The sequence below is a fragment of the Plectropomus leopardus genome, chromosome 12, assembly GCF_026936395.1.
Source record: "Plectropomus leopardus strain MGB_pleo_1.0 chromosome 12, ASM2693639v1, whole genome shotgun sequence".
NCBI lineage: Eukaryota > Metazoa > Chordata > Actinopteri > Perciformes > Serranidae > Plectropomus > Plectropomus leopardus.
Window position 1 is genome coordinate 3,638,897 of NC_142187.1, and position 26,244 is coordinate 3,665,140.

A 26,244-nucleotide genomic window follows, 5' to 3' on the forward strand; every position below is an offset into this window, starting at 1 on the left:
TGTGTGTGCATGTGTGTGTGTGTGTGTGTGTGTAGACAGAGCAGCTGCTACTCTCTGGGTGTCTCCTAGGACCACAGCAGGTCTCTGAATGTTTGTTGTGTGTGTGTGTGTGTGTGTGTGTGTGTGTGTGTGTGTGTGTGTGTGTGTATGTTTGCTTAGAGAGGCGTATGAAGGACACTTCAATGAGACGGCCAACAAAACATAAGACAAAGGCCTGCATAACACACACACACACACACACACACACACACACAGTTACATTTACAGGAGAACTCCCTTGACATTTCCTCTTTCTCTCTTTAACTCTTCAGAGTAACATGGCCTCCCAAAATGTTGTGAAAAGAGCGTGATCTCTTCAATCCCCACTCCGGCCCCCCACCCCCCTCTGGACAGGCAGATGGGATGATACAGTTATATTCAACCTTAATGACCTGGACATAATTTCTGGCACATAACGAGGTGTCTACAATCTCTACCAGCCATGACATTGCCATGACCTTAACTCTGGATATTCATGGTCCTCAGAGAATGTATCCTCTGACCGTTTGTGTAATGATACCCCAAGGCCAAAATTTGTTCTTGTACACTATGTATTCAAAATAAAAAAAATCCATGAGATTGACTCACATGTTCATGCTCCCTGAGGATTTACTAAAGGTTTTAATTTGTCTCCTTTGCTACCTTTTCTAAGTTTTGGCTGTGTAGTGCATTGACATGATGTAGCAGGATTTAGGGTCAACTTTAATTTAATTTCTTCTTAAACCACTTTTAAGAAAAATGACAAATAAACCTAACTTGTATCTTGTACACAGGTAAAGTGCAAATAAATGTTCAATGAAATGCGCACTGTGTATGGCAATATTTTTCAAAAGACAATATATCACATTGGGAATGTAGTTACATAGGGAATGTAGTTGCATGCCCAAAATACACTATTATCCCATAATTTAATGCACAAAGAAGCTTAAGGGGCTAAATCTGTGAAAAAATGTTCATGTTGGTATGATAGCTCCAGGAACACCAAACAAGTAGATCTTCCCTTTGTGAAGTTTAGGGAGAAACTTTGCTGACCCCCAGTGGTTTAACAACTTGTCACCTGGCTGCAGTCATGTAGTGGTGAACTCCAGGGTGAGTCAGGACAGTCACTATCAGGTGAGGTTAAAGGGCAACACAGGACATGACATGACTTTCTTATATACAACTGCTTAACCTTTTATAGAATGACTTTATTTTTTGGAAGAGAAAAAATATTTCACCCCATTTTTTGGAAGCTTAGGGGTCCCTGATAGTATATCCATCATAAAATTTGTTTGGTTTGTGGTTTGTTGCCTCATGGCAACATTGCTGATCGCCTCTGAGTGACCCAACTGAACATTTTTGCCATGTTAAGGCGAGAACGCCCCTACTAAAAACAGAAAAGTCTTTTGTTTGCATTTTTTTAAAAGATTTGTCGTCCTCGTGTACACAGATCTCGAAAAACAACTGAAAACCCTGTAGTATGCATGCCAGGCCAGTAGTTGGCAGTGTAACTTTGTAATGACACACCATAGAAGAACACCATGCACCTGCACATAAAGGCATTTTTCTACAGAGTGGCGAATATAAACAAACAAGAAGATGGTGGGGAATGCATGCACGAGATTGGACAGCCATAATAAACTCAATAGAGTCAGCAACAAAAACACAGCTCAGGAGTTCACCTTTGTTATTAATGTTGTCCTTCTACTCACACATGGCCGTTTGTCTGGAACATAATGCATAAAGTGCGGCTGTGACGTCACTGTTGTAACAGGATGCCAGTTTACATGGCGACAATAGATTACACTCTGGAGCCCTGTTTCAAAAGTTTGCATTCTCAGGCCCCCAAAATGCTGTTGTCACATGAACCAAGAGCCAAACTGCAACAAAAGTTTAACATTTCACTCAAAACCCGTGTAAACGCCCCTTTACAGTTTCCTTTTATTTTGACCATCCCAAGGCACAACTGTGTAGTGCTGATGCTGTTTAATCAGCATGTTGATATTCCACATCTGTCAGGTGGATGGATTATCTTGGAAAAGAAAAAGTGCTTAATAATAGCAAATTTGTGACCAAAATTTTAAAGATATATAGCAATTGAGAGGATAAAAAAGTCTTAGATCTTAGCAGTGGCCATCTTGAACTTTGCTGTGGGACTGAAATTCCTGAAAACAACAACTTTTTTAATCTAAAGAAGACCCATACAGAAATGTGTGTACCAACTTTTAGCAACTTTGAAAAATATCTCTGCTCTCATTTGAGTTGGGCTATTACTTTTTGAACTCCCCTTGTACTTAAATAGGACAAATAGGAGGAAAAACCAGAGCTGCATGTAAATATTCATTCAGTACAGGCATTTACCAGGTGACTGCCTGAATAAGGACCCTGCAACGGAACAGAAGCACTTCATACACATACACTACATACTGTAGAGGTAATCTGAATGGCCATCAAGTCAAGTCAAGTCAAGTCCATTTTATTTATAGACCCCATTACCACAAACCATGGTTTGCCTCAGAGGGCTACAGTGTACGACATCCCTCTGCCCTTAGACCCTCACATCACCCAAGGAAAAACTCCCGAAAAAGAACCCCTGTAACGGGGAAAAAAAGGAAGAAACCTCAGGAAGAGCGGTAGAGGATGAGGAATCCCTCTTCCAGGACAGACAGATGTGCAATATATGTCATAAATAACAAATGAAATACAACTGTGGCAAAAAGAAAAGTGAAAGAGACCAATATCAATAGGTGTGAAATTATCAAATGCACTCTATGATGATAAGAGTCTCATGCATATATTGATAGGGAGGTGTCCAAAGGAAGGCATGATCACAGCATCTGCGCAACCAGGACCAGGACCACGATCAGGGTGAGCGGGGGGTACAGTGTCAGTGCAACCACAGCACGAGCACAACCAAAGGCAGGGTCACAGCGCCAGCACAGATATCACAACGATCGGGCACAGCCAGGGTTGCGGCCAGGATCCGGGAAAGCTAGGAAACAAGGGAGCAGGAATGCTCCGGAGAGACAACGGGATTAGTGTTGTGCAGTTCAACAGACCCAAGGTGGTGAGCAGTAAAAAGGATAAACACTCAATGAAGATCCTAGGGTCACTGATCAGCAATTACGACTTAAATATGAAAGCCAGAGAGCATTAATAGAAAAAAAGAAAGAGAGAGGAAGCAGAGCCAGAGTGGCAGGTCTGAACGGACCCAAAACCATCCCCGTCGAATCGAACCAAAAGCTCTGCCACCTCCCCCTCCTCCCCGTCACACGGACGGGGATTTCAACTGAGCACAGGAAACTTGTGCTCCAGGAATATACACACTATGAAACTAAGGTCACTAAACTGCTATTATGGCTTAAACATAAAGGTCAAAGAGCAGTGTTAGTCCCCACTGCTCTCTGACCCCTAAATCTATGTCAGCCTAACTATGGGCAGGTCCTGGCAACCTGAGTCAGCCCTAATTATAAACTTTATCAAAGAAGAAGGTCTTAAGTCTACCCTTAAAAGTGGAAACGGTGTCTGCCTCCCTGACCAAAACTGGAAGATGGTTCCATAGGAGAGGAGCATGGTAGCTGACGGCTCTGGTTCCTATCCTACATTTGGAAACTTTGGGAACCACAAGTAACCCTGCATTTTCAGAGCGCAGTGCTCTTGTGGGTTGGTAAGGAACTATGAGCTGCAACAGATAGGATGGAGCCTGGCCATTTAGAGCTTTGTAAGTAAGGAGGAGGATTTTAAATTCAATCCTGGATTTCACAAAGAGCCAGTGCAAAGAAGTTTAAACAGGAGAAATATGATCCCTTTTCTTGGTTCCCATTAGAACATGTGCAGCAGCATTCTGCACCAGTTGGAGAGACCTAAGTGATTTGTTGGGGCAACCGAATGATAGGGAGTTACAGTAATCCAGCCTAGAGGTGACAAATGCATGTACTAATTTTTCAGCATCTGTTTGGGACAGGATATGTCTAATTTTTGCGATGTTACGTAAATGAAAGAAAGCAGTCCTTGAAGTTTGTTTTATATGGGAGGCAAAAGATAAATCTTGATCAAATGAAACTCCGAGGTTCCTTACAGATGTGCTAGAGGCCAAGGTAATGCCATCTAGAGAAATTACTTTTTTGGAAATGGAGTTTCTGAGGTGTTTGGGGCCAAGAACAATAACTTCAGTTTTATCTGAATTCAGTATCAAGAAATTACGGCTCATGCAGGCTTTTATGTCCTTTAGACATGTTTGAAGTCTAGATAGCTGATCAGGTTCATCTGGTTTCATCATGTCTTAATGCAGCCTGTGGATTCACTCACTCATTACGTAAAAGGTGTCTCGCAGCATCTCCAGCACAAAGTGAATGAAGAGATGGTATGCTGTCATGACTAACACATCCTGTTGAAAAGTAACAACCAACAGTAATGTTGTACTGTCAGTGTCAGAGCTGTGCTTCCCTCTAGTGTTGAATATCCGTCATCAACACACACATCGGAATAGATTTGTATACCAAGTGTGACACATTAAAAAATAAGTTTACTGCAGTTTTTCTACCAAGTAACAAATAAAGGCAGTATTTTAAGTTTTGACACATTAACATGGTATGTAGAGGGTTTTTTGTCTTGGTTTGGCTGCTTTTCTTCTCTGTTTGGCCTTTTTTCTCTCACAGGATAATTAGCTCTAAATGAAAGCCATTGTTGTAAAGAGAAACCTCAATGTGTGTGTTAAAGATCTGACATTTACCATCTGAAGAACATCCACTTGCTCGGTGTATTGTTCTCATGTTGGTGCTGTTGGCGCTCACCGCTCAAGGTCAGGAAGCATTTCTATTCAGAGTGTTATCATTAGACTAGATGATGAGCTCTGACAATGGCTCAGAGACAGATCGATACATCTGGCCGCGGCTCTTTCACTCGCTGCTCTCTCAATCAATATTCACTGTCAGACTCAACGCGAGCCCAACGCATCCTACCTGCTCTCTGACTGAAGGCCACAGGAGGACAGGACAAGTGTTTTTTACACTTGATTAAATGTAAGTTAGCATTTATATAAGGCTGAATCATAAAATCCTGACACTACTAAATGTAGCCTATATTATATCCAGATAGCGTGGAGAAATTATATGTTTAAAGACGAGGTAATTGTGGGGTCATGCAGGTTCAAATTTTTATTTCATAATGGATTATTGTAATACATAGTACCCTTACTGCAGGAGTGTACAAACCAAAGACTTTAACAGGTCACATTGGTGTTTTTTGGTGACTGGTCACTGTATTCTTGGTAAGTGTGCCAAGAAAAGCAGTTGTTTTTTACAGAGACATTGATACATTTCTTGCAGATTTTTTTAGGGCTGCACCTAATGATTATTTTTTTATTGATTAATATATCGATTATTTTTTAGATTAATTGATTTTTTTTTTTGATTTTTAAAAATTTTTTATTGATCTAACTATTATTTTACTCGATTAATATAACGAATTTACCGAAAATAACATTTTACAACTTGTCATTTATATTTCAATATTTTATTCAATCACCATCAATCATGAGTATACACTACAGGGCATTATTCCCCAACAAAAACAGTCCAGTCTTAACTGGTAATCTGTGTTTTACAGTCTGATATAAATTCTCTCCAAAATAAAATTAATGCAAGAGCTGCAAGAGGAATGTAGTGCAATCTACATTTAGCAGTCGAACAGCAAAATAATTAAAACAATGTCAAATTCGAGTCACTTTTAGGAGGAGTAACAAAACATTTGCTCTTTTTTACAGTAACAAACCTCAAATCTAGCAGTCCAACTAAACATCTTTCTAACTTTCTCTAACAGAAGCAATTATAATTAGTCCATTCTTTCTGCATTAAAATAGTCCAGCGTTAACTGGGCCTCAGGCCCGTTTCACGCAGCGCCCATCAGGAGCAGGAGACATCAGCCTCGCCGAGCAGCAGTGTTTTTCATGTGTGTGGTGTTCACACATGCAGCATTTTTGCTATGTCACTGCCTGCAGAATTTGTGCTTTTAAATACAGAAATACAGCATTTATAGCAGCAGGCAGCGACACATGCTGCTGCTCAGTGAGGCTGACGTCTCACGCTCATGATGCGCACTGTGTGAAATGGGCCTTACATCCTCCTTGCGAAGTATCACCCTAGCTCAAGATTTTTTACCACCAAACTGTATATATATATATATATATATATATATGTATATGTATATATATATATATAATTTTTTTTATTTATTTTTTTTTTAAATTTTATTTATTTTTTTTCCAGATTATTTTTGGGCTTTTATTGCCTTTAATGGACAGGACAGTTTAAGGGGGAGAGAGAGAGAGGGGGTGACATACAGCAAAGGGTCGAGGCCAGAACCAACAGCCGCTGCAGTGAGGATACAACCTCCACCCCCAAGCTGTATATTTTAAGATAAAACAAATCTTTTCCCTAGCCATAACAAGTGGTTTTTGTGCCTTAACCAAACCACACATTAACTGCAGTGATGTTTAAAGGGTCAAACCTAGAGGCCTGCAACGTGTGCACGCATGAGCTTACATAGAATACTATAGGTGAGGATGTGACACTCAGATGCTGTCAGTGTGTGTGTGTGTGTGTGTGTGGGTGCGTGCGTGCGTGAATGCGTGCGTGCGTGAGTGTGTGTGTGTGTGTGTGTGTGTGTGTGTGTGTGTGTGTGTGTGTGTATGTGTCACCATTAAAGGGATAGTTCACCCAAAAATGTAACTTCAGTCATTATTTACTCACCCTCATGCCGATAAGGTTCAGGTGTAGTTTTACAATCCACAAAACGCAGCTTTGTTTCACAGGAAAAAGGTGAAACAATTGAAGCACATGGTGACCAGAATTCAAACGTTCAAAAAGACATAATAAAAACCACAGAATGTCTCCACACTGCTCATCCAAAGTAATTCAAGTGTCTTGAAACTGGTGCTTTTCCATCGGTATGAAAGTAAATAATGACTGAATTTACATTTTTGGGTGCGCTATACCTTTAACATACTGTTGGATGTGGTCTTTTCATGTAGTTCACTGACAACAGAGGAGAAAATAATGTCAGCCTCCTCCTTAAAGTGTTCTGTACATGGGATGTTGACTGGTTTCCTTCCTAAAAATCATATTACGATAGACTTAATGTTATCACATTCAGTTTCTTTGCATTTGCTTCAAACACACATCAGCAGATGTGGACAGCACAGCGGCATCAGTTGTTTTCAGCTGCTTTCAGAGCTTTGGCGTCAAATTGCTCTGACCTCAGCCTCTTTGCTCCCACAAAGGAAACACTCCTGTGTGGGAAATGCCGCTGCTGCTCTGTGTGTGTGTGTGTGTGTGTGTATGTATCAGTAGCCTATGTGTAGGGATTAAAGACAGTCGACAACAGAATCAATGTGTTTTCTTTTGACATGCCCGAGCAGGATGATGCCTTATTGCCCTGGGAGCTACGCTGGCTGTCTGCTCCGTCTGCAAAGTAAACCTCAAACAATGTTATCTCCTCCTCTCTGTCTCTCCTCGCCTGTCTGCATCTTTATCTCTTCATAGTGCTTCTGCTGCCAACACCCCCACTTCACTTTCTGTCTGTCTGAGATTTCTGGCTCAGGCTTTCTCAGTTAGTTCCCCTGATTTGGATCCTTCAGGTAAACAATGCATGTGGCTAATTAATCTTTTATGTATATTGTGTATGAGTGTGTGCTTTATGGCAGGAAATAGAGAAAGCCTTTTTTTCGGTGGGAGGATTTGCTTTTAGTCCATTTGCCAGCCTATAGAGCCCTATTGTGAACCTGAAAATGTTGAGTACCCCAAAGTTTTACATTATAAATGTGTAGTATGGGTTCCCAACATTAGGAAACTGCCGAATGCTAGCTTGCATATGTTAATCAATTTGCATAATATGCGCAATTTGCATACATTTGCATAATTACATATAGTGACAGTACTTCAGCCACTGCTTCGCCAATTTGGACATTTTTTGGGTGGTTTGGGGTTTTTTTGAGGATGCTGAATTAATTTCTTCAAAATTCAACATTTATGTTTTAAACCCCATTTGGGCTAATTTAGAATTCAATTTAGATGTTTTGGAGGACATTGAATTAACTGGATTAGACAGGTAACTTAATCTGAACATTTGATGCATTTCAAACAATTGAAATAACTTCAAATTAGTTATAAATCGTATCATATTTCTAAACACATGAATAGAACAATGCTTGAAGTTAACGTTTGGATTCACAGACCATCACTGAGTTGATACACACAGTTGGTAAATGTATATATATATATATATATATATATATATATATATATATATATATATATATATATATATATATATGCAAAATTATTAGAACTGAGAATTATATGTACACTAGTTACACGTGTTATAACAACTGATCAGAAATTGATTCATCATCTTCAAAGAACCCCTGAAATCAACCAGATAATGTCCAAATTGGCCACGGCTGAAAAACTGTCAGTATATGTGATAATGCAAATAGGTATATTATGCAAATTGCCCAACATATGCAAGTTTGCATCTGGCAGTCTCCTAATGTTGGGGGCCCATAGTATGCATTTATAACATAAAACTTTGGGGTACTCAACATTGACTTTGCTGGCAAGTAGACTAATAATAGAGCTTTATTTATATAGGTGGTAAGCCATTCTCCATTTGTCCCTGACAAAATGACCAACTCATCATTTAACTCTATTTGGAGAGGTGGTAGGCCATTCTGATAGACATTCGTACCTGACAAAATGACCTAGGTTACCTTTAACTCTATTTATACAGATGGTAGGGCATTCTTATTGACATTTGTACTGGACAGAATGACCTACACTAAATTAAACTCTATTTGTATAGGTGGTAGGTCATTTTGATAGATAGTTATCCCTGACAAAATGACCAACTCATCATTTAACTCTATTTAGAGTGGTGGTAGACCACTGGACAAATGACCAGAAAATACAGAGCTATCCAAGGATCGGATATGTTTGTATACGTCAGAGATGTGGACAATATCCACAAGAATACACATTGCATCTTTGACGGATCCTATTTTGACATATCTCTGTAGAGAGACAAATTGGATCCTGAAAAAATCTGAAATCAGTATACCCATCCGTGAAATGTACATAAAATATCCTTGCATATAATCTGCTTAAGATCTATGTGTCAGATCTTTACATATATATACCAGCATCTTTGATGTGTCCTGTTTCAGATATATGATGGATGACGGATATGATTCCACATATTTAATGCATTTCTGGTATTCTTAAATATGCATATAATATCCTGAATTCAAATCTGCTGAAGATCTTTGTCGCTTTATTCATTTATTAACTGCATCTTTGACGTTTCTTCCTTAAGATGACAGCTATTAATGGAACTGATACCCGACATATATGATTTCATATACAAACTATTAATGCATCTCTGATATCTTGAAATATACATATATCTTGAATTTAAATCTGCTAAAGATCTTTGTCGCATTTTTCATATATTACTGCATCTTTGACGTATCCTCTTAAAATTATCCAATATGAATGGACCTGATACCCAACAGATTTAATTTCATATGTATAATGAATCTCTGATATCCTGAAATACATGTAATATTCTGCAATTTAATCTGTTAATGAGCTTTTTTTAATCAAATGCATCTTTGACGTATCCTTTTTAATATACCAGACATACAGAATATGGAGCTATCCAAGAACGGATATTTGTTTGTATTTGTCAGGGATGCGGACAATATCCAGAAGAATACACATTGCATGTTTGAAGAAATAATGTGTAAAATTCGTACCTTTAGGGGTGCAACAGCTTGTCATGGTAGTATGGGTATCGGAACACATAGACAGCTTATGGTGAAAACCAAAAAGAACCAAAGCCCTAATTGCTTGAAGCGCTCACTGTGTAGTAGCTCCATCTCTCTGACATCACTCTGCAATTATTGACATGTCTACAGGACCTGTGTGTCAATGTGTGTATATTTTGGGTGTATCTGTGTATGTAAGGACAAGAGTGAAAAAAACTGAATGTCCTCATTGAGGGATTAATAATTAAAATATATTATTGCATCAGTATTAATTCAAGCTAAAAAATATAGAAGCATAACAGACAGTCATGGCACAGTGGTCATACAAGATCATTCCAAGAGATAAGTCGGCATGGCGGCCATCCAAAAGCACATGACAGATTTTAAGAAAATAAAAACACTATATATCTTATGTGAGAGGCAAGACAGATGAGCCAGAGATATAGATAAATAGAGATGTAGAGATGAGGGAAAGACACTTTAGGCCGATATATCGAGGGATAGTCATGGCACAGCGGCCGTTAAAGACAACCAAACAGGGGTGTCAGTGGCTGAGTGGATAAAGTAGGCGTCCCATGAATAAAGGCGGTGTCTTTGCCACAGTGGCCTTGGGTTTGATTCCCTTTGCTGCATGTCGTTCCCTCTCCCTCTCCCCCTTTCACACTATTGATCTGTCCTATCTAATATTTTTTGACTTTTTATTTATAAAACGAAAACCGTTCTTATAATTTTTGAAATTACGAATGCAAAACTTTGAAGCTCAATATCTCAAAACTGCTCAGAATGCAGATAGTAACTTATAATTCTAAGGCGGCAGAATGTAAATGACACTTATATCTCACAGCAGATAGAGCGATAGAGAGGAGAGATAGTCAGGGCATGGCGGCCATGAATAGATAAAGGGGGATGAGGAATAGATATAGACAGAGAGATAGAGAGTTAAAAGCAGAGATAAGGGATAGAGATGACAGAGATGAGAGACGGATAGTTATGGCACGGCAGCCAGGATCAATAATCAAACAGATAGGTTGGCATGGCGGCCAACCAAAACCACAACCCTTCACAAAAATAAAAATGGCCCTTACTATTCATAGTTCTAGTTTGGCAGCAGTAGCACAGTCTGGTGTGGGAATCATAGGGTTGAGTTGAGTTGGAGTCCAGAACACAGACATAATGCCCATTCACACGTGAGTATGACGTAGGGACCTCATGTTATGTCGAAATTACCCCCCTACATCTGTGTGTCATGAAGGGGATTCGCACAGTATAAGGGGTAGCTGTGTTTAACCCAAATTTACTGACAATAAAATACTAAATTTGTAACACAATAAATGTATAATCATGAATTCATAGCTGATAATGAGGTTGTTTTTTTTCTCTCAAAGTGAGACAACTGATAAAGAAGTACTTATAAAACATTTTTTGATATAACAAATAAAGTGTTTCTATTTAAAACTATGTACAATAAAAGAAAAACTTGATGTATCCCCCCACCATGTCAGCTGAACGCAAAAACAAAAAGGGAATATCAACCAAATGAAAATCTTTAAAAAAATATAATGAACAAAATTTAAAAAAAAAAAGAAAAAAAAGAAAAGAAAAACATAAAACATATTCCATTACTTATTTTTTGGGTAGTGGCCTCCACTGCCAGACCACCCATGAGCACGTTACAGGCGAGCTGCCACTGTATGGGAAAGATTTATTTAAGACCTTTTAATACCAATTAAGGCCTTATTTTTAGATTAATTAATCCCATGCATTTTAAGACTTTTCGTTCCTGGCATGCCAAGGCAATATGCGCATTCATGAGCTGGTATAGTAGTAGTATTTCTTCTATTATGTTATATGGCCTCCTGAATAATATTTTTTTTCTCATTTTTTATGCAATAATGGATTTCATCTGCAAACTGGAAGAAAAAAACACTGGTCCAAGATGTCTGTTTAAAAAAAGCCAAGCCTGGGGCTGGGGCTTGATGGCGAGCGCCTGGTGGCCGGGCCTTTACCCATTAGGGCCCGACCGGGCACAGCCCGATGAGGCAACGTGGGACCTCCTTCCCATGGGCTCACCACCCATAGGAGGGGCCAAAGGGGTAGGGTGCTGTGTGAGTTGGGCGACGGCCGAAGGCGGGGACCTTGGCAGTCCAATCATCGGCTGCAGAAGCTAGCTCTAGGGACGTGGAATGTCACCTCTCTGGTGTGGAAGGAGCCTGAGCTGGTGCGCAAGGTTGAAACGTTCCGACTAGATATAATCGGCCTCACCTCAAGACATAGCATGGGCTCCGGAACCAGTCTTCTTGAGAGGGGTTGGACTATCTTCCACTCTGGAGTTGCCACTGGTGAGAGGCGCTGGGCAGGGGTGGCAATACTTATTTCTGCCCAGCTCTGTGCCTGTATGTTGGAGTTTACCCCGGTGAACAGGAGGGTAGCCTCCCTCCGCCTTCGGGTGGAGGGACGGATCCTGATGGTTGTTTGTGCCTATGGTTCAAACGGCAGTGCAGAGCATCCACCCTTTTTGGAGTCCTTATAGGGAGTGCTAGAGGGTGCTCCTTCTGGGGAGTCCCTCGTTCTGTTGGTTGACTTCAATGCTCACGTTGGCAACAACAGTGAGACCTGGAGGGGCGTGATCGGGAGGAATGGCCCCCCCTGATCTGAACCCGAGTGGTGTTTTGTTATTGGACTTCTGTGCTTGCCACAGATTGTCCATAACAAACACCATGTTCAAGCATAAGGGTGTCCATATGTGCACTTGTCATCAGGACACCCTAGGCCGCAGTTCGATGATCGACTTTGTAGTCGTGTCATCGGACTTGCGGCCACATGTCTTGGACACTTGGGTGAAGAGAGGGGCGGAGCTGTCAACCAATCACCACCTTTTGGTTAGTTGCTTCCGATGGTGGGGGAGGACGCCGGTCAGACCTGGCAGACCCAAACACATTGTGAGGGTCTGCTGGGAACGTCTGGCAGAGTCTCCCGTCAGAAAGAGCTGCACCTCCAGGAAAGCTTTGACCATGTACCGGGGTAGGCGGGGGACATTGAGTCCGAGTGGGCCATATTCCGTGGCTCCATTGTTGAGGCCGCCGATCAGCGCTGTGGCCGTAAGGTGGTCGCTGCCTGTCAGGGCAACAACACCCTAACCTTCTGGTGGACTCCGGCGGTGAGGGGTGCCGTCAAGCTGAAGAAGGAGTCCTATCGGGTCAGTCTGCAATGTCTGATTAGGAGTGATTACTGTAATTTCAGTGTGTATGTGTGTGTCTGTGCTTCTCCCGGTGCCACCCTCCCCTTCTCCTCTACATGCAGTGAGCACACCTGTGTCTAATCCGCTCATTCGGAGCAGGTAATTTATAAGGACTGAGGAAGCAAATAGTTGAAGCCAGTGGGTCAGTGAGGGTACCCTGTGTCACACCAAAGCCTGAAGAAACTAGCTGTAGTGCACTGGAATCAATGATTTTGGAGGGAGGGTGGTTGCCCTCTGTGTATTTATTTGTTTATTCTTTTATCTAATTTAGTTTTGCTTTCTTTTTAAAGAAAATAGATTTTTTTACATTTTCAAAAACCTTTTTTTAACACTTTAATTGCTTTGCTTTTGTAAATGAATCCTTACTTTCATTTATATACCCACTTACACTCTCCTTTTTGGTTTTATCCCAGCCTCATTTTATTGTTACTCATCCCCTGTGCCTGATCTGGGAGCATACCACATTATTTATTATGGTAGACGCTGGCTCTTCAAAAGCAAATCTCAAGGTTTTCATTTAATTTCACTTTTGCCAATTTGTGTCTTTCCCCTCTCTTGCCATCTTTCCTCAGAGGCTCTTTTTTGTATAAACTCTTTGTATGTATGTCTAATAATTCTGTGTAGGTTCAGTACTGCACTTTTAGTTTAGGGTATGTTGTAAGTATCTTGCTTTCCTGTAATATTTTAAAATTGTTTTCTGAATATTTTTATTCTATTTATATTCTTATTTCGTTTGGTTTCCTATTTATTTATTGATTCTTTCCTTTTCAATTTATTTTTACTGATTTCTTTGTCTTTCACATGCCCGACTTTGACTGCACTTTTAGTTTAAGATGCAACACTGGTTCACAATATTGTATGTATATTGCTTTCCTGTTTTATATAAATAGTTTTTTTATATATCGTTTTATTGTATTTTTGTTCTTATTTCATTCAATTTCCTATTTATTTATTTTTCTCTATTTAGCCTTATATATTTCTATGTCTTCATACCTGATTTGTCTTGCTTATTTTTAAGACATGTCAGAGTGAAAAAAAAATGTTGAAACACAGAGAGGACGTTTGTTTGAATGTTTGTTCAGTCAGGGTTCAGCCTTTGGTTGTGAGAAGCTCTCAGTCTAACATGTGCATACTGTGTGTGTGTGTGTGTGTGTGTGTGTGTGTGTGTGTGTGTGTGTGTGTGTGTGTGTGCGTGCGTGTGTGTGCGCCCACTTGCCCGCTTGCGTGCATGTGTGTGGACTCCAGTGCTGCTCATTAAGCCTCTGTGGTGGGGGCTCACAGTAAAGAAATAGCCAGCCATATGCACTCTTTCAAGGTCACAGGAACACACCTACTCAGACACACACACACACACACACACACACACACACACACACACACACACACAAGGTCCACATGCTGCTTTGACCACAGGTTGTCTCAGCTAATGAGGTCCAACAAACACTGAAATAACCCTTACAGAAACCATTCAACCTGAGAGCCTAACATTTTCCTTAATTAATGTTTTATCTGTTTAAATATTAACCATGGTCACATAGTGACTGCTCACACAAACAGTTCTGTTCACCTGAGTGTTTTTGGATTGTTTTCTAAATATTTACCAGCCTCACAGAACTGCCAGAGCAACAAATAAAACAGCAGATGGAAACAATAAAATAGTCAGTTAGAGCAGTTATCTGTTTAACAGGCTCTGGTGGTGAATGAGTCAAACACACTCAGGACTTTCACCACAGAGATAGCTGTTAAATCTGCGTTCACATGATAACATTGTGAGACTGATCCTCATGTAAACAGATCCACAAAAACAAGCAAAAACACTGTAGTATGTATGCCAGGCCAGTAGTTGGTGTAACTTTGTAATGACACACAACAGAAGAACACCACGTGCATGAGCGAAGTGCAGCCGTGACATCACCATTCTCACATGACGACAGAAGGGGTTGCATTTTCAAAGGATTTCACTCTGAAACCTAGTTTCAAAAATTTGCATTTTCAGGCCCCCAAAACCCTGTTGTTGTGTGAACAAAAGGCCAAACTGCAACCAAAGTTCAACATTTCATGCAAGAACCATTGCTGTGCAAACAGCTCAGAGAAAATAGTCACTGAGCTCAACCTAAGCATGCTACACAGCATTCTGTTTTTTTGTCTGCACCAGACACTGTATTGGTCTGAACCTGACCAAAGACTGATACAATTGCTGTTCCCATAGTTACAGCAAGAAATACTGTTGACAGTGTAGAGTGAGCGTAGGGATGGAGGGAACAGAGCCAAATGGAGATGAGACGAGGAGAGTGGACAAACAGAGGAAGGAAAAGAGGAATGTCAGGGAAGGAGAGGAGAGGAGCCGGGGGGTTATGGGAGGATGGAGGGTGCTGAGATGGGATCTGGCCCGTCTGTGTTGTTGTGTGTCACTTGAAGGGCTTTCTCCATCAGCTGCCAGCGTCCTGTAGAGAGAAACCTGCTGACGGCAGGAATATCCTCTCAGCTGGGTCAGAGTCTCCTCCACATGTTTCTGAAGGCCGTGTCAGAGCCTGTTAAGGACTGGAAGGAGCGCTGATGACTGATACCATCAGAAGGCAATCTAGTGTGAAAACGGAGCTCTTTAGCCACCGCTGTAGTGTTAAGATGCAGACTGCCGATCGCATTAGAAGGGAACATCACGGATTAGAAGGGCTGTCAAATGGAACAAATGTAAGACCAACCAGTCTCATTCAATGATACAGAATAGTAGGGCTGCACCTAACAGTTATTTTTTTTATCAATTAATCTATTGATTATTTTTTCGATTAATCGATTAATCTATCAATTTAAAGTCTCTCGAAAAATAAAAGTAATGCAATTAATTAATGCAAGAGCTTGTCCCACTCAAGTAAAAGGAATGTAGTGCAATCTACATTTAGCAATCAAACAGCAAAATAAATAAAACAATGCAAAATACAAGTCACTTTTAGGAGGAGTTACAAAACAGTTCATCTTTTCTTGACAAACCTCAAATCTAGCAGGCAAAGCACCGTTTCTGTCGATGTGCTGCAGCTGACGCGCAGCTCAGACGTGCCTGAAAAGCGCTGCTTGGGCAAGCAGTGTGCACGCTCTAACTTGATAACATGAGCGCTGAAACAAGAAACAACACGCTCGGCACTGCTCTCTCATGACGCGTGCTGTGTGAAATGCGTCGACGCACGTTATGTGAATCGATGTATTCACTTAATCGACTACGACTATGTTGATTACATCAACACGTCGCCCCAGCCCTACAGAATAGTATGTATGGTAGCTGTAACAAGCAGAACGTTATCACTGCAAATCTACTCTATTCTCACAGCCACTAATTTCACTTTATAGAAATATATTTGTCGTCATGAAAACACGTGTCATATGCTCAGTAGGCCTGTACCTCCTGAACACATACATTATCTTTATGATTTAAAATACCTCAGTACAAGCTCTCATACATGGCAGAGTAGCGTGCCAGTTAGCTAGGTCAAGGGGCAAGTGTTTTTATTTTAAAGAAAAAGTGTCCAACATAGCGTTAAAGTCAAACTTTAATCTGTTCCTTAAAGGACATCAAGTTTTCAGTTAAAATGAAGATTTGAGTTGAATTACTGGATTGTTGTATATAAGAGGGTTCTGAATGGATCAAATCTACAGTTTTGTCCTCATAGACCCTTATATAGTTGGATTACTATATGTCTTAAAAAGACATTCCAATCTCAACAAGAGATTACCTGTTTAAATAATAGATTACATCAAATAAATTTAAAGGAGCGGAGAAATGAGAGTGGGATTATACTGCACAAGTTATGTGAATTTGTAAATGAATGTTTTGATATGGCTTTGCAGTTTTAAATGTTGTCCCAAATTACTTCACTTCAAGGAGAATGCTCAGTTTTTTGGATTCCTCATTTGTTCTTCATTATTGGCATTATTTAACAAAACAACCACTGTTACCTGCTTGTTGGGGATGCCTCGGGATGCAATCGTGTTTGCGCTACAGAAGATTTGAGGTCAAATATGTCCCAGATCACCTTGGCAAGATGTTTGAGTGATTGCATCACAATGCATTTTGGTGGTGGTTTACACTTGTATTTAGGACCGTCCACATGTAATTGGATCACACAGGAGACACTTTAAAGTCATGTGTTAATAGGGTATTTCATCCTTTTATCCTCTAAAACATCTGAATATTCTTTTGTCAGTGTGTTTTATAGCAATTTTTGTTGGTGAAATAAATGCCACGTTAAAGGTATTAATCTGGTATAATGAAGCCGTAACCACTGACCTCTCTGATCTGTCTTGTCTGCCTTGAAGGGAGGATCAGAACCAGCTTCAGCACACTTATCATCAAAGGTAAACACCACCATCTGTTGGTTATCATTGCACACTACAAGAGGTGAAAGACTCCTGGAGAGCAGAGCTTATCAAACTGTGAGGTGTGCATCCCAACGGCGGACACGGGAGAGCAGACGGTTAGACGCACAGGGAGAGCCTGATGCAAAGATACTGTCTGAGGGTTAAAGGAAACAACAGGAAGTCAATTATTTAAGTTTAGGTGCTGATTTGATAGTTCTCTTCATTTTGTCTGGGGGGTCGGACATACTTCCATCAATAAATGGATTCTCCAGTAGTCTGTTGAAATGGTCTAATTGAGCAAGGACTGTAGCTCAACTAAACATTGCATGTAGACATACTGATAGTTGTGCGTCGGCTCTGTAGCCTACACAACTTTGCTACAGTAAGCATCTATACTTGTGCAGGGATGTTTCTGCATCACCCTGCAGTTACACCTCCAAAAAGCTAGCTGACAGCATGTTTACTGTGAAGTGCTGTAAAATGCGATTGATTCACAGCACAAATTAGCCATGGCTTACTAGCGAAGATTTAAAACACTATTACACAGATTGACAAATTGTTGCAATGTTTGCACAACTTATTGGCATAATGTTCCACAGCATGCATTATTCTGCGTTTATATGGAAAACCGCAGAGTCCAAAATGTTCTAAATTGCATTTAACATTTTATTTCTCTGTGTAAACCTGCAGTACATTAGATATGTTGATGATAACGTTTTCCTTGAGTCAGTTTCACATTTCTGGAGACTGAGCTGTGGCCTTTTTGCCTGTGATGCAAATGAAGCAATGAGGCCAACATCCAGTGTATAAAAAATATAATTTACTGATGTCAACACATCCATCCATGGAAATAGAATTAGCCATAACAGCAAGTTTTCATAATCACATTAACTCTGCATTTATATATGCATGATTCATTCAGCATCATAGATTATAGACTCAAAAACATTGACAAATGTGGCATTTTCATTGAGATCAATAACATTCTTTCATTAACACAGGAATAAATAAATAAATATAAATTTAGAACCAATTCCCATTTATGATCTATCTAACTATCATCTATCTATCTATCTATCTATCTACTTATCTATCTATCATGTCAGACAGACAGAGAGACACATGGGGACACATTAAAGAGTGTAATTGTCTCCATAAGTGCATTATTAATTAAACAAGGACATCCCGCTGACAGTCCACTGATATGTGTCTCCTTCCAGACAACACTTGATTAATGATTAATGATCATGTAATATTAATCAAATGATTAATATTACATGATCAAAATGGACTTAGATGTAAAGTGGACAAGCAATATACTGCTGTGAATGGGGTCTGGCCCATGAAGTATCCAAAGTAACAGGTGGCATTCCCACCTGCTGAAGGGACTGTTCAGCCAGAAATGAAAAATCTGTCATTATCGACTCACCCTCATGCCACTAGAAGGTCACGTGAAGTTTTATAGTCCACAAAACTCTGCCAGAGTTTCATGGGGAAAAGGCGTTGCACTCATCTCCAAAACAATTGAAGCATATGGTGTCCAGGATTCAAATGTTAAAAAAATACATAATAAAACTAGATAATGTCTCCATACAAGCAGTATGGAGACATTTTGTAGTTTTATTATGACAAGCAGTCCGAAGTAATCCAAGCCTCCTGAAGGCCTGACATGCCAAGTTGTTTTGAAAAATATCACTGTGTCACTTGTTTGAGAGATGAGTGTAACACCTTTTCTCCATGAACCTCCAGCAGTGGTTTATGGACTATAAAACTTCACCCAACTTTCCATCAGCATGAGGGCAACTAGATAATGACTGAATTTTTCTTTGTTATATACGTCACAGACAGTCAGGAAGATTTAGCGGCAGGACTTGCCACATGGTCTGTCAGTGACATTCCACGTCTACTTATGGAGTTTTAGGTTTCCTTCTGTGTCAGCTGTTAAAAAAAAACACACATACAGACAGTAAGCGAACCCTTAACTCTTGCACGAAAGTCAGTTGTTTGTGGGACTAATCTACCTCCTCACCCACATTACGCGCTTACCAGCAGCATTATTACCTGACGCTGTCCTTCAGCCTCCCATGTACACACGACCTTTTTCATCCGACTGCATTCTCAAGTGATGCCACCCATGGGATATGCAACCACACAGTGTATAATAACAACGCCACTGGTTGCGTGTTCTGTCCAGCCATGTTCTGGTTGAATACAGAAGATGGCTTTCAGCATCACGCTTGTATGCTGAAAGCACTGACAGAGAGGACGTATTGAGTTTGGAGTCCGAACGGGCTGGTAGGGTATGGACAACTGGGGAAAACAAAATGTTTCGCAGCAAAATGTATTTCAGCCACCCTTAAAAAAAGTCCACGAAAAACAATCAATATCAGTTGTGTTTGCTATATTTAGAACATTTTGACTCTATACCCTGTCATTAGACAGCCCTTTCAGACGAAGAACAAAAGTCGTTACATAGCTCTCTATACAGACACCAGACGCCTCTCAAAAAAGTTGGGATTTGCCTCGCAGAAAACACAAGATGCTGGTCTGCCGCTGCCCTTATCGCTTATTTTGCTTGGTTCACCACCACAAAACTGAAGCCGAACTTACTTGGAAGAGAAAACAAAGACAAAAGGGCTTGTTGCCATATCTGACTTTGTTGTGTTGCCCCCAGGTCTCAGCGGTTCTTTTTGTGAGTACAGTGTAACTGATGAGAAGGACAAAACTCCAAAAAATACAGTCAAGTTGTACTGGAAGTTGTGTTGTGAAGTATGTGTTCACCCAAAGACGATGTGTCAAAAGTGATCTTTGCCACCTTCAGCAATTTTAGCAGGCACACACGCAAATCTGATGTTCAAATGTTCAGTGTTGGGAAAAAATGAAGATTCTTCACTCGGCTGTGAATGTGCAGCTTCTCAAAGCTACATGAAGATCAGCTTTGTGGGTGAAAAGAGCTGCTATCCAAAACCCAACGTCCCACATGGTAGAGGAGCTCTGGATACCAGTGGACTCCATCTCTTTGGTGCACACTGCTGAGCTCTTTCACCATCCCGACCAGTGACAAGAAGGAGCGCCACAGTCGGACTGGCACAAAGACCCAGTGTGCAAGGTCATGATCCTCAACCACAGCATAGCAAGACGCCAAAACACGGTCAACTACAATGGTTCCGTGAGATGTTACAGGCGCATAGGATCCTATATATCGCTCCACATGAATTCTAATCACTCTTGCAGAGATGAGCTGGTCGGACCAGTGATTCTGGACAACAAGAAGCTGCTGTCCTAGTTTGACATTACTGGCAAACACAGCCCTGTTGTCACTGCTGTCATTGTTGTTCTGGACAAAGACAAGGTGAGCCGGAGTCAGTTTCAGTCTGCAGCGTGGCTCTTCAGTCTCCAGGACATGGAACTCTCTCACAACCTGTTGGTCCTGGTCCATGAACATCAGAAAGTCACTGAGAACAAGATTTCCTTGTTGGTCAGCAGCTAGCACCTTGTCTCCCAGTTGTAGCTCCTTCAGTGGTTTGGTCGTTCCATCTGCCAGGGTCACGGTAGACGAACCAGGGAAGCAACCTCCAGACTTCGCTGCCACAGAGTTTTCTGCATAAGTGCAACAAGAACACTTAATTAAGCTGATAAATACATTTAGTAAGATATATAAAAGGGTTGAATGAATGAGTGATTTAAGAAAAAGGATGGGGCACTCCTAAAACAAACTTGTGCAAGGTGTAGTTTGACCATGCCCAGGTTTCCAATGAATATCAGTGTCTAATGGTGTTACCATTAGACACTGATATTCATTTAAATTAAGGTTGTGACGTTGGGTGACCAAAATTCCATGTCAGGATGATGTCTAATGACAACATCATTTTGACGTAGAACACTGACAACAGATGATGTTGATGTTGTGTTGGCTTTGGTCCAATGTCTTCCAAATGTCTCATATAAACGTCATTTTACGTCAACGTAGAATAATGACATTTAGCGTAAAGGTACAGGGGCCAAAACTCAACATCTGATTTATGTCACAATGTTAAATTCTAACCTTGTTTATCATTCATCTGATTCATTCCAGCCAAAACTTTACATCTGTCCAACATAACAACATAGTAGTAAGTTATAGTAGTATGAAGTTGATGGAACAAATTTGTCCGCTTCACCTTTGTCACACTGACTATTCATTTTAAGTTGAAGGAACTAAGATATATTTACAAACAACTTAAGTTTCTTAGCTTGTCTAACACAACATTTTAAGGCTGCCAGGTTACAAACTATTTTAAGTTAAACCATCTTGTTTTGTTTTTTTTTAACTGGGCATTATGACGATGGCGATGATGGTGCGTGCTTTTAGACTATGCCACCTCAAAATAATTTGTGGTGATGCACTCAGATGTACAAAAGTACTTCAAGTATTTGTGTAAAGGATGCAAGGGGGAAACTTGAGAGCTAAACTCTCTTTTTATCATAAACTTAAGACCAAAGTCTCCAATTATGTTTCTCACTACATGAAAACAGGATAAGGAGTTTTTATCTTACACCACAGCCTGTCAGAGTTTTCAGTGATCCAATGAAATATCCCAGAATCTACTAGATGGATTAGGAGTGTGTCTGAGTGTGATGTAATGTCAGATTTGGTCACCCACCTGCTTTCACGGAGCAGTGGATGTGGGCTTTGGACTCATAGTAGACCCAGTCAAAGCCAGCCTCCACAGCCAGCCGGGACAGCATGCCGTACTTGCTCTTGTCCCGGTCTGAAGTGGTGATGTCCACCGCTCTGCCCTCATAGTGCAGAGACTCCTCCGAATGATGGCCGTCCTCATCCCAGCCCTCCGTGACTCGCAGTTTGACCCCGGGCCACTGATTCATGACTGAAATAGCCAAAGAGTTGAGTTTGTCCTTACACCTCTGAAAAGGGAGAGACATTTCATGTTCACATCATCCACATCACACATCTGTGAAACAAACAATGTTCAGGGGACACTCCAGCAATGAATTATTGTATTTCCATTAAACTGGAGGACTCAAAAGAGCCAGAGATTAATAAAATGTCAAACTTGAAGCAGCAGATGCAGATATAATCTGGTTGTTTGAACACTGTGGGTAAAGCTCCAAAAACTTCCAAACATTTTTTTTAATGCAACACGATTATTCCCTCTTGGTCAATTCCACTCTTTCAAACTCAAAATTGTTGCAGTGCGCTTTTATAGCACAATAATAAAACAAGTTAGTGCATTAGTTATGATGATGGAAACCAACACGTTCACATCCCAAGTTGTCACATGTTGCCATTTTGCAGTGGACCTCTGTTTCTACACATTATACTCTAGATATCCTTCTACATCTTCTTTTAACACTCTGGGATGATGCTACCGTGATGTCAATACAGACACATCGTGAGATGACACTACACGCCAGAACGTCAACAAACACATAAGCTGGCACGGATGGCTAGGATGGGCCGAAAGAGGCACACTGTAAGGTGTGAAAACAAAAAACATCACACTCAGGTGGGAAGCAAACACCTGACTCCTACTTGAAAGTCATGGATTTGTTGGATCCATCCACCACCCTCCTGCCAGCCCACCAAACAGGCCTGCTCTGTCAGTGCTCTAGGCATATGAGCATGAAGCCAAAAGTCACTGTCCACTTCCAACATAGCTGGACAGCATCAGATGAGAACGCGCTCGGTAATAACCGGCGGCATTTGTTATTATACAGTGGTGGATGGCTGGATGGCACCGGTTGTGTCGCCATGCAATGTGCACGGGTGGTGTCACTTGAGAACATGGAGACAAAACCATTCATGTGCACAGAAAATACTGAAGTACAGCATCAGGTAATAATGCTGCCGGTAACCGTGTAATACAAGGAGCGCGAGTGTGCTTTATAGGGCAGATGGATGGGTGGATGTGTTTGTGTTTTTTTCTGGACCTTACCATGTGCCTTTTTGCCTAAACCTAACCATCTGTGACTTTGTTGTCTAATCCGCAATGGTTGTCATATGCTGTTGTGGAAACATAAGGACCGTGCTGCATCATTCCACCACGTGCATTTGTTGACATCACTGAGTGTAAACAGCTGACGCAGAAGGATACCTGAAACCTTATAAGCAGACGCAGAAGGTCACTGTGAGAGCTGAGATGAGCTGGAATGAGATCATGTTGGTTGGACCCACCTACAGAGGCCTGTGCTAAGCCCCCAACATCCTCAAATCCTAGAGACACCCCTGCTGAAAACTAAGAGATGATTAAACTTACATCATCCCTTTATATATGGTGTTTAAAATTAAAAACTATAATACCAATAAAAATGCCAACAACAACAACAAAATCACACATAAATCCGTGCTTCAGGCTTTACCAAAATGAACAGACATCATGTTTTACCGGCAAGAGAGAGAGAGAGAGAGAGCGATGCGCTTTAATCCCGCTTCACATCCGACACTCATCTGTTCAATGTTATTATGAGAAAATTAACTCAACCAAAATAAAACAGACCAATAAGTTTTTATGTGACCTACCTGTGTCATGAGTCGGTCTGCGTTGGTGTTCTCCTCGTCCTTAAAGATGATGTCAGGGTTGTAGTTGGGAGTCAGGTCCTTGAACCTGTCCGAGTTGCGGCTGATCTTGCCGTCGTACTTGCCGCTGGCTCCCAGGGTCTTCTCCGCCACGTTGGGGATGAACTGTTTGAGGGCCAGAGGTGTCAGCTTCTTGGGGTGCCTCCGCTTCCCGTACCCCCTGCCCGGTCCGCAGCCGGAGCCACCGGACGTCAGCAGTACGCAGAGGGACAGCGACAGCATCACTCTCATCAGGACCATCTTTGGTTCGCCTGGATTATCCTGGAGCAGCAGACGGTGTCTGGAGAGGAATCTCTCTCTTTACTCAGTTTCTTTAAGTATTTTACACTGCATTAGAAGCAGGGCAGGTGCCATAACACAACTGCTGTAGGTCTGCCTGACTCTCTCTCTCCCTCTCTCTCTGTCTCTCTCGCTCTCTCTCTCTCTCTCTCTCTCTCTCTCTCTCTCTCTCTCTCTCTCTGTCTCTCTCGGTCTTTCTCTGTCTCTCTCTCTGTCTCTCTCGGTCTTTCTCTCTCTCTCTCTCCACACAAACACAGATCATTCTACTTATTTAATTAACTTTTAAGTAGCCCTGTCATTATTTAATGTGATCTTGACTGAAAGTAAAAAAGGGAACAATTAGGCCTATATAAAAATAAAATATAATAATAATAATAACTTTATGTGCGGAGCACTTTTTAAGATGAGGAGAATACATACCAAAACCAATAATTATAAAACATGTACATATACATACACACACATAAGGACTTATATGCATACTTACAGTACATACATATCTGCCAATACATACACACAAACACAAAATAACTCAATTACAAGAAATAATGATTCAGTTTTTTTTTTTTTTTTTTTTAAAGAAAATTAAATAGAATGGTAAAATAATGTAAGTCTATCAACTAGGGAAAGCATTACCTAGGAAAATAATGATAGTACAATAAAATAAAATCTAAAGTTCTAAACTGTGGATATCCTGGATAATATCTGACATATATTAGAATGTAATACGCAGAATAACTCATAATTTCTGTTATTTGTTATTTATTTCAAAAACCTGTGGTATAATTTCATTCAAAAAGTTCAAAACGTGATAATGGGTTAAAATTAAGTTGGCTAAGAAGGTGTAATACAGGCTCACAGAATTACAAAACAGCGTTATAAACAGTCAAACCAAAGAAGTTAATTTTAGGCACCAGTAGGACAACAGATGACATTATATATATAAATATATATATTCATTCATTGCGATCAACACAACATGATGAATGTAGTTTATAGTAAAATCAGAATCAGAAATACTGATATTGATCCTGTGGGGATATTGTGGTTTGTAATAGTCGCATTGATGCCAGCATAAAGAATTATAGCAAGTAGAAATGAGTACCAGCACAAGTATATAAAGATATAAAATGCAAAATTAAAATACAGTGATATAATAGATAGTAATAGAATAGTGATAATAGTATAATATATAATATAACATGCTAAATAAAGTGTGCAACAATATACATGTAAAGAAATACACTCATAGACACTCAGCACTCATATGTAACTATTTAAATTATAATATGGATAATGTGCTGAGTGTTTAAAGTGTGTAATATAAAACTGTGCCTTATGCTACAATGCAATGTGTAAAACTTGTATGTAAGATTAAAATACAAAAATATGAATATGTGTGCAATGCTGTAAAACAGCTCTGTTGCAACATTTTCTATCTTTGAAAGCTGCTCTGGGTGGACTGCTGTGTGCCCGCAGTGATCTGAATGTCCCCGACATTGTACTTCAAAGTTAACTAAACTGGTGTTTTACCTGTGATAAATTACTATTTGAAAAATCCAGACATAATTTCCTTGTGAAAATCAATAAATGCTTCTGTCAGGCTTTGACTTTGACTGGCATGCTGTTTCTGTATTGAAGTGCACCGTTCATCAATTAACAACCAGTACAGACGCTCCGCACATGAATCGTTCAAATGTTGGAATTAGAATTAGCATTTCTTACAATCCTGATCCTCAAACTATGTTAAGAGACTTAAATGGGGAATCAGGCTGGTTCATGCTTTTCAGTAGAAACAGTCATTTTGGGGCCCTCAATTCTTTCCTGAGACATACTAAGACATGGGACAAAGGTCAGTGAGAGGAGCTGAAGAACCAAGTTCTACATAGTTTATTATGGTCTGTTTCTTTATTCTTTGTCCTGTACTAGAGAAATAGAGTTCATTATTTAAAAGAGTCC

The 26,244-nt window shown here is 40.4% G+C and overlaps 1 protein-coding gene across 1 annotated transcript; it reads right to left on the reverse strand.

Moving 5' to 3' along the window:
• Positions 1–19,006: 19,006 nt before the first annotated feature.
• Positions 19,007–24,350, reverse strand: shhb (sonic hedgehog signaling molecule b). The gene is made up of 3 exons (XM_042498285.2): positions 23,950–24,350; positions 22,073–22,334; positions 19,007–21,029 (listed from the first exon to the last, which is right to left on the reverse strand). Exons 1-3 carry the CDS (start codon positions 24,244–24,246, stop codon positions 20,362–20,364), a joined length of 1,227 nt encoding a protein of 408 aa, XP_042354219.2. The 5' UTR covers positions 24,247–24,350; the 3' UTR covers positions 19,007–20,361.
• Between the last annotated feature and the right edge of the window lie 1,894 nt (positions 24,351–26,244).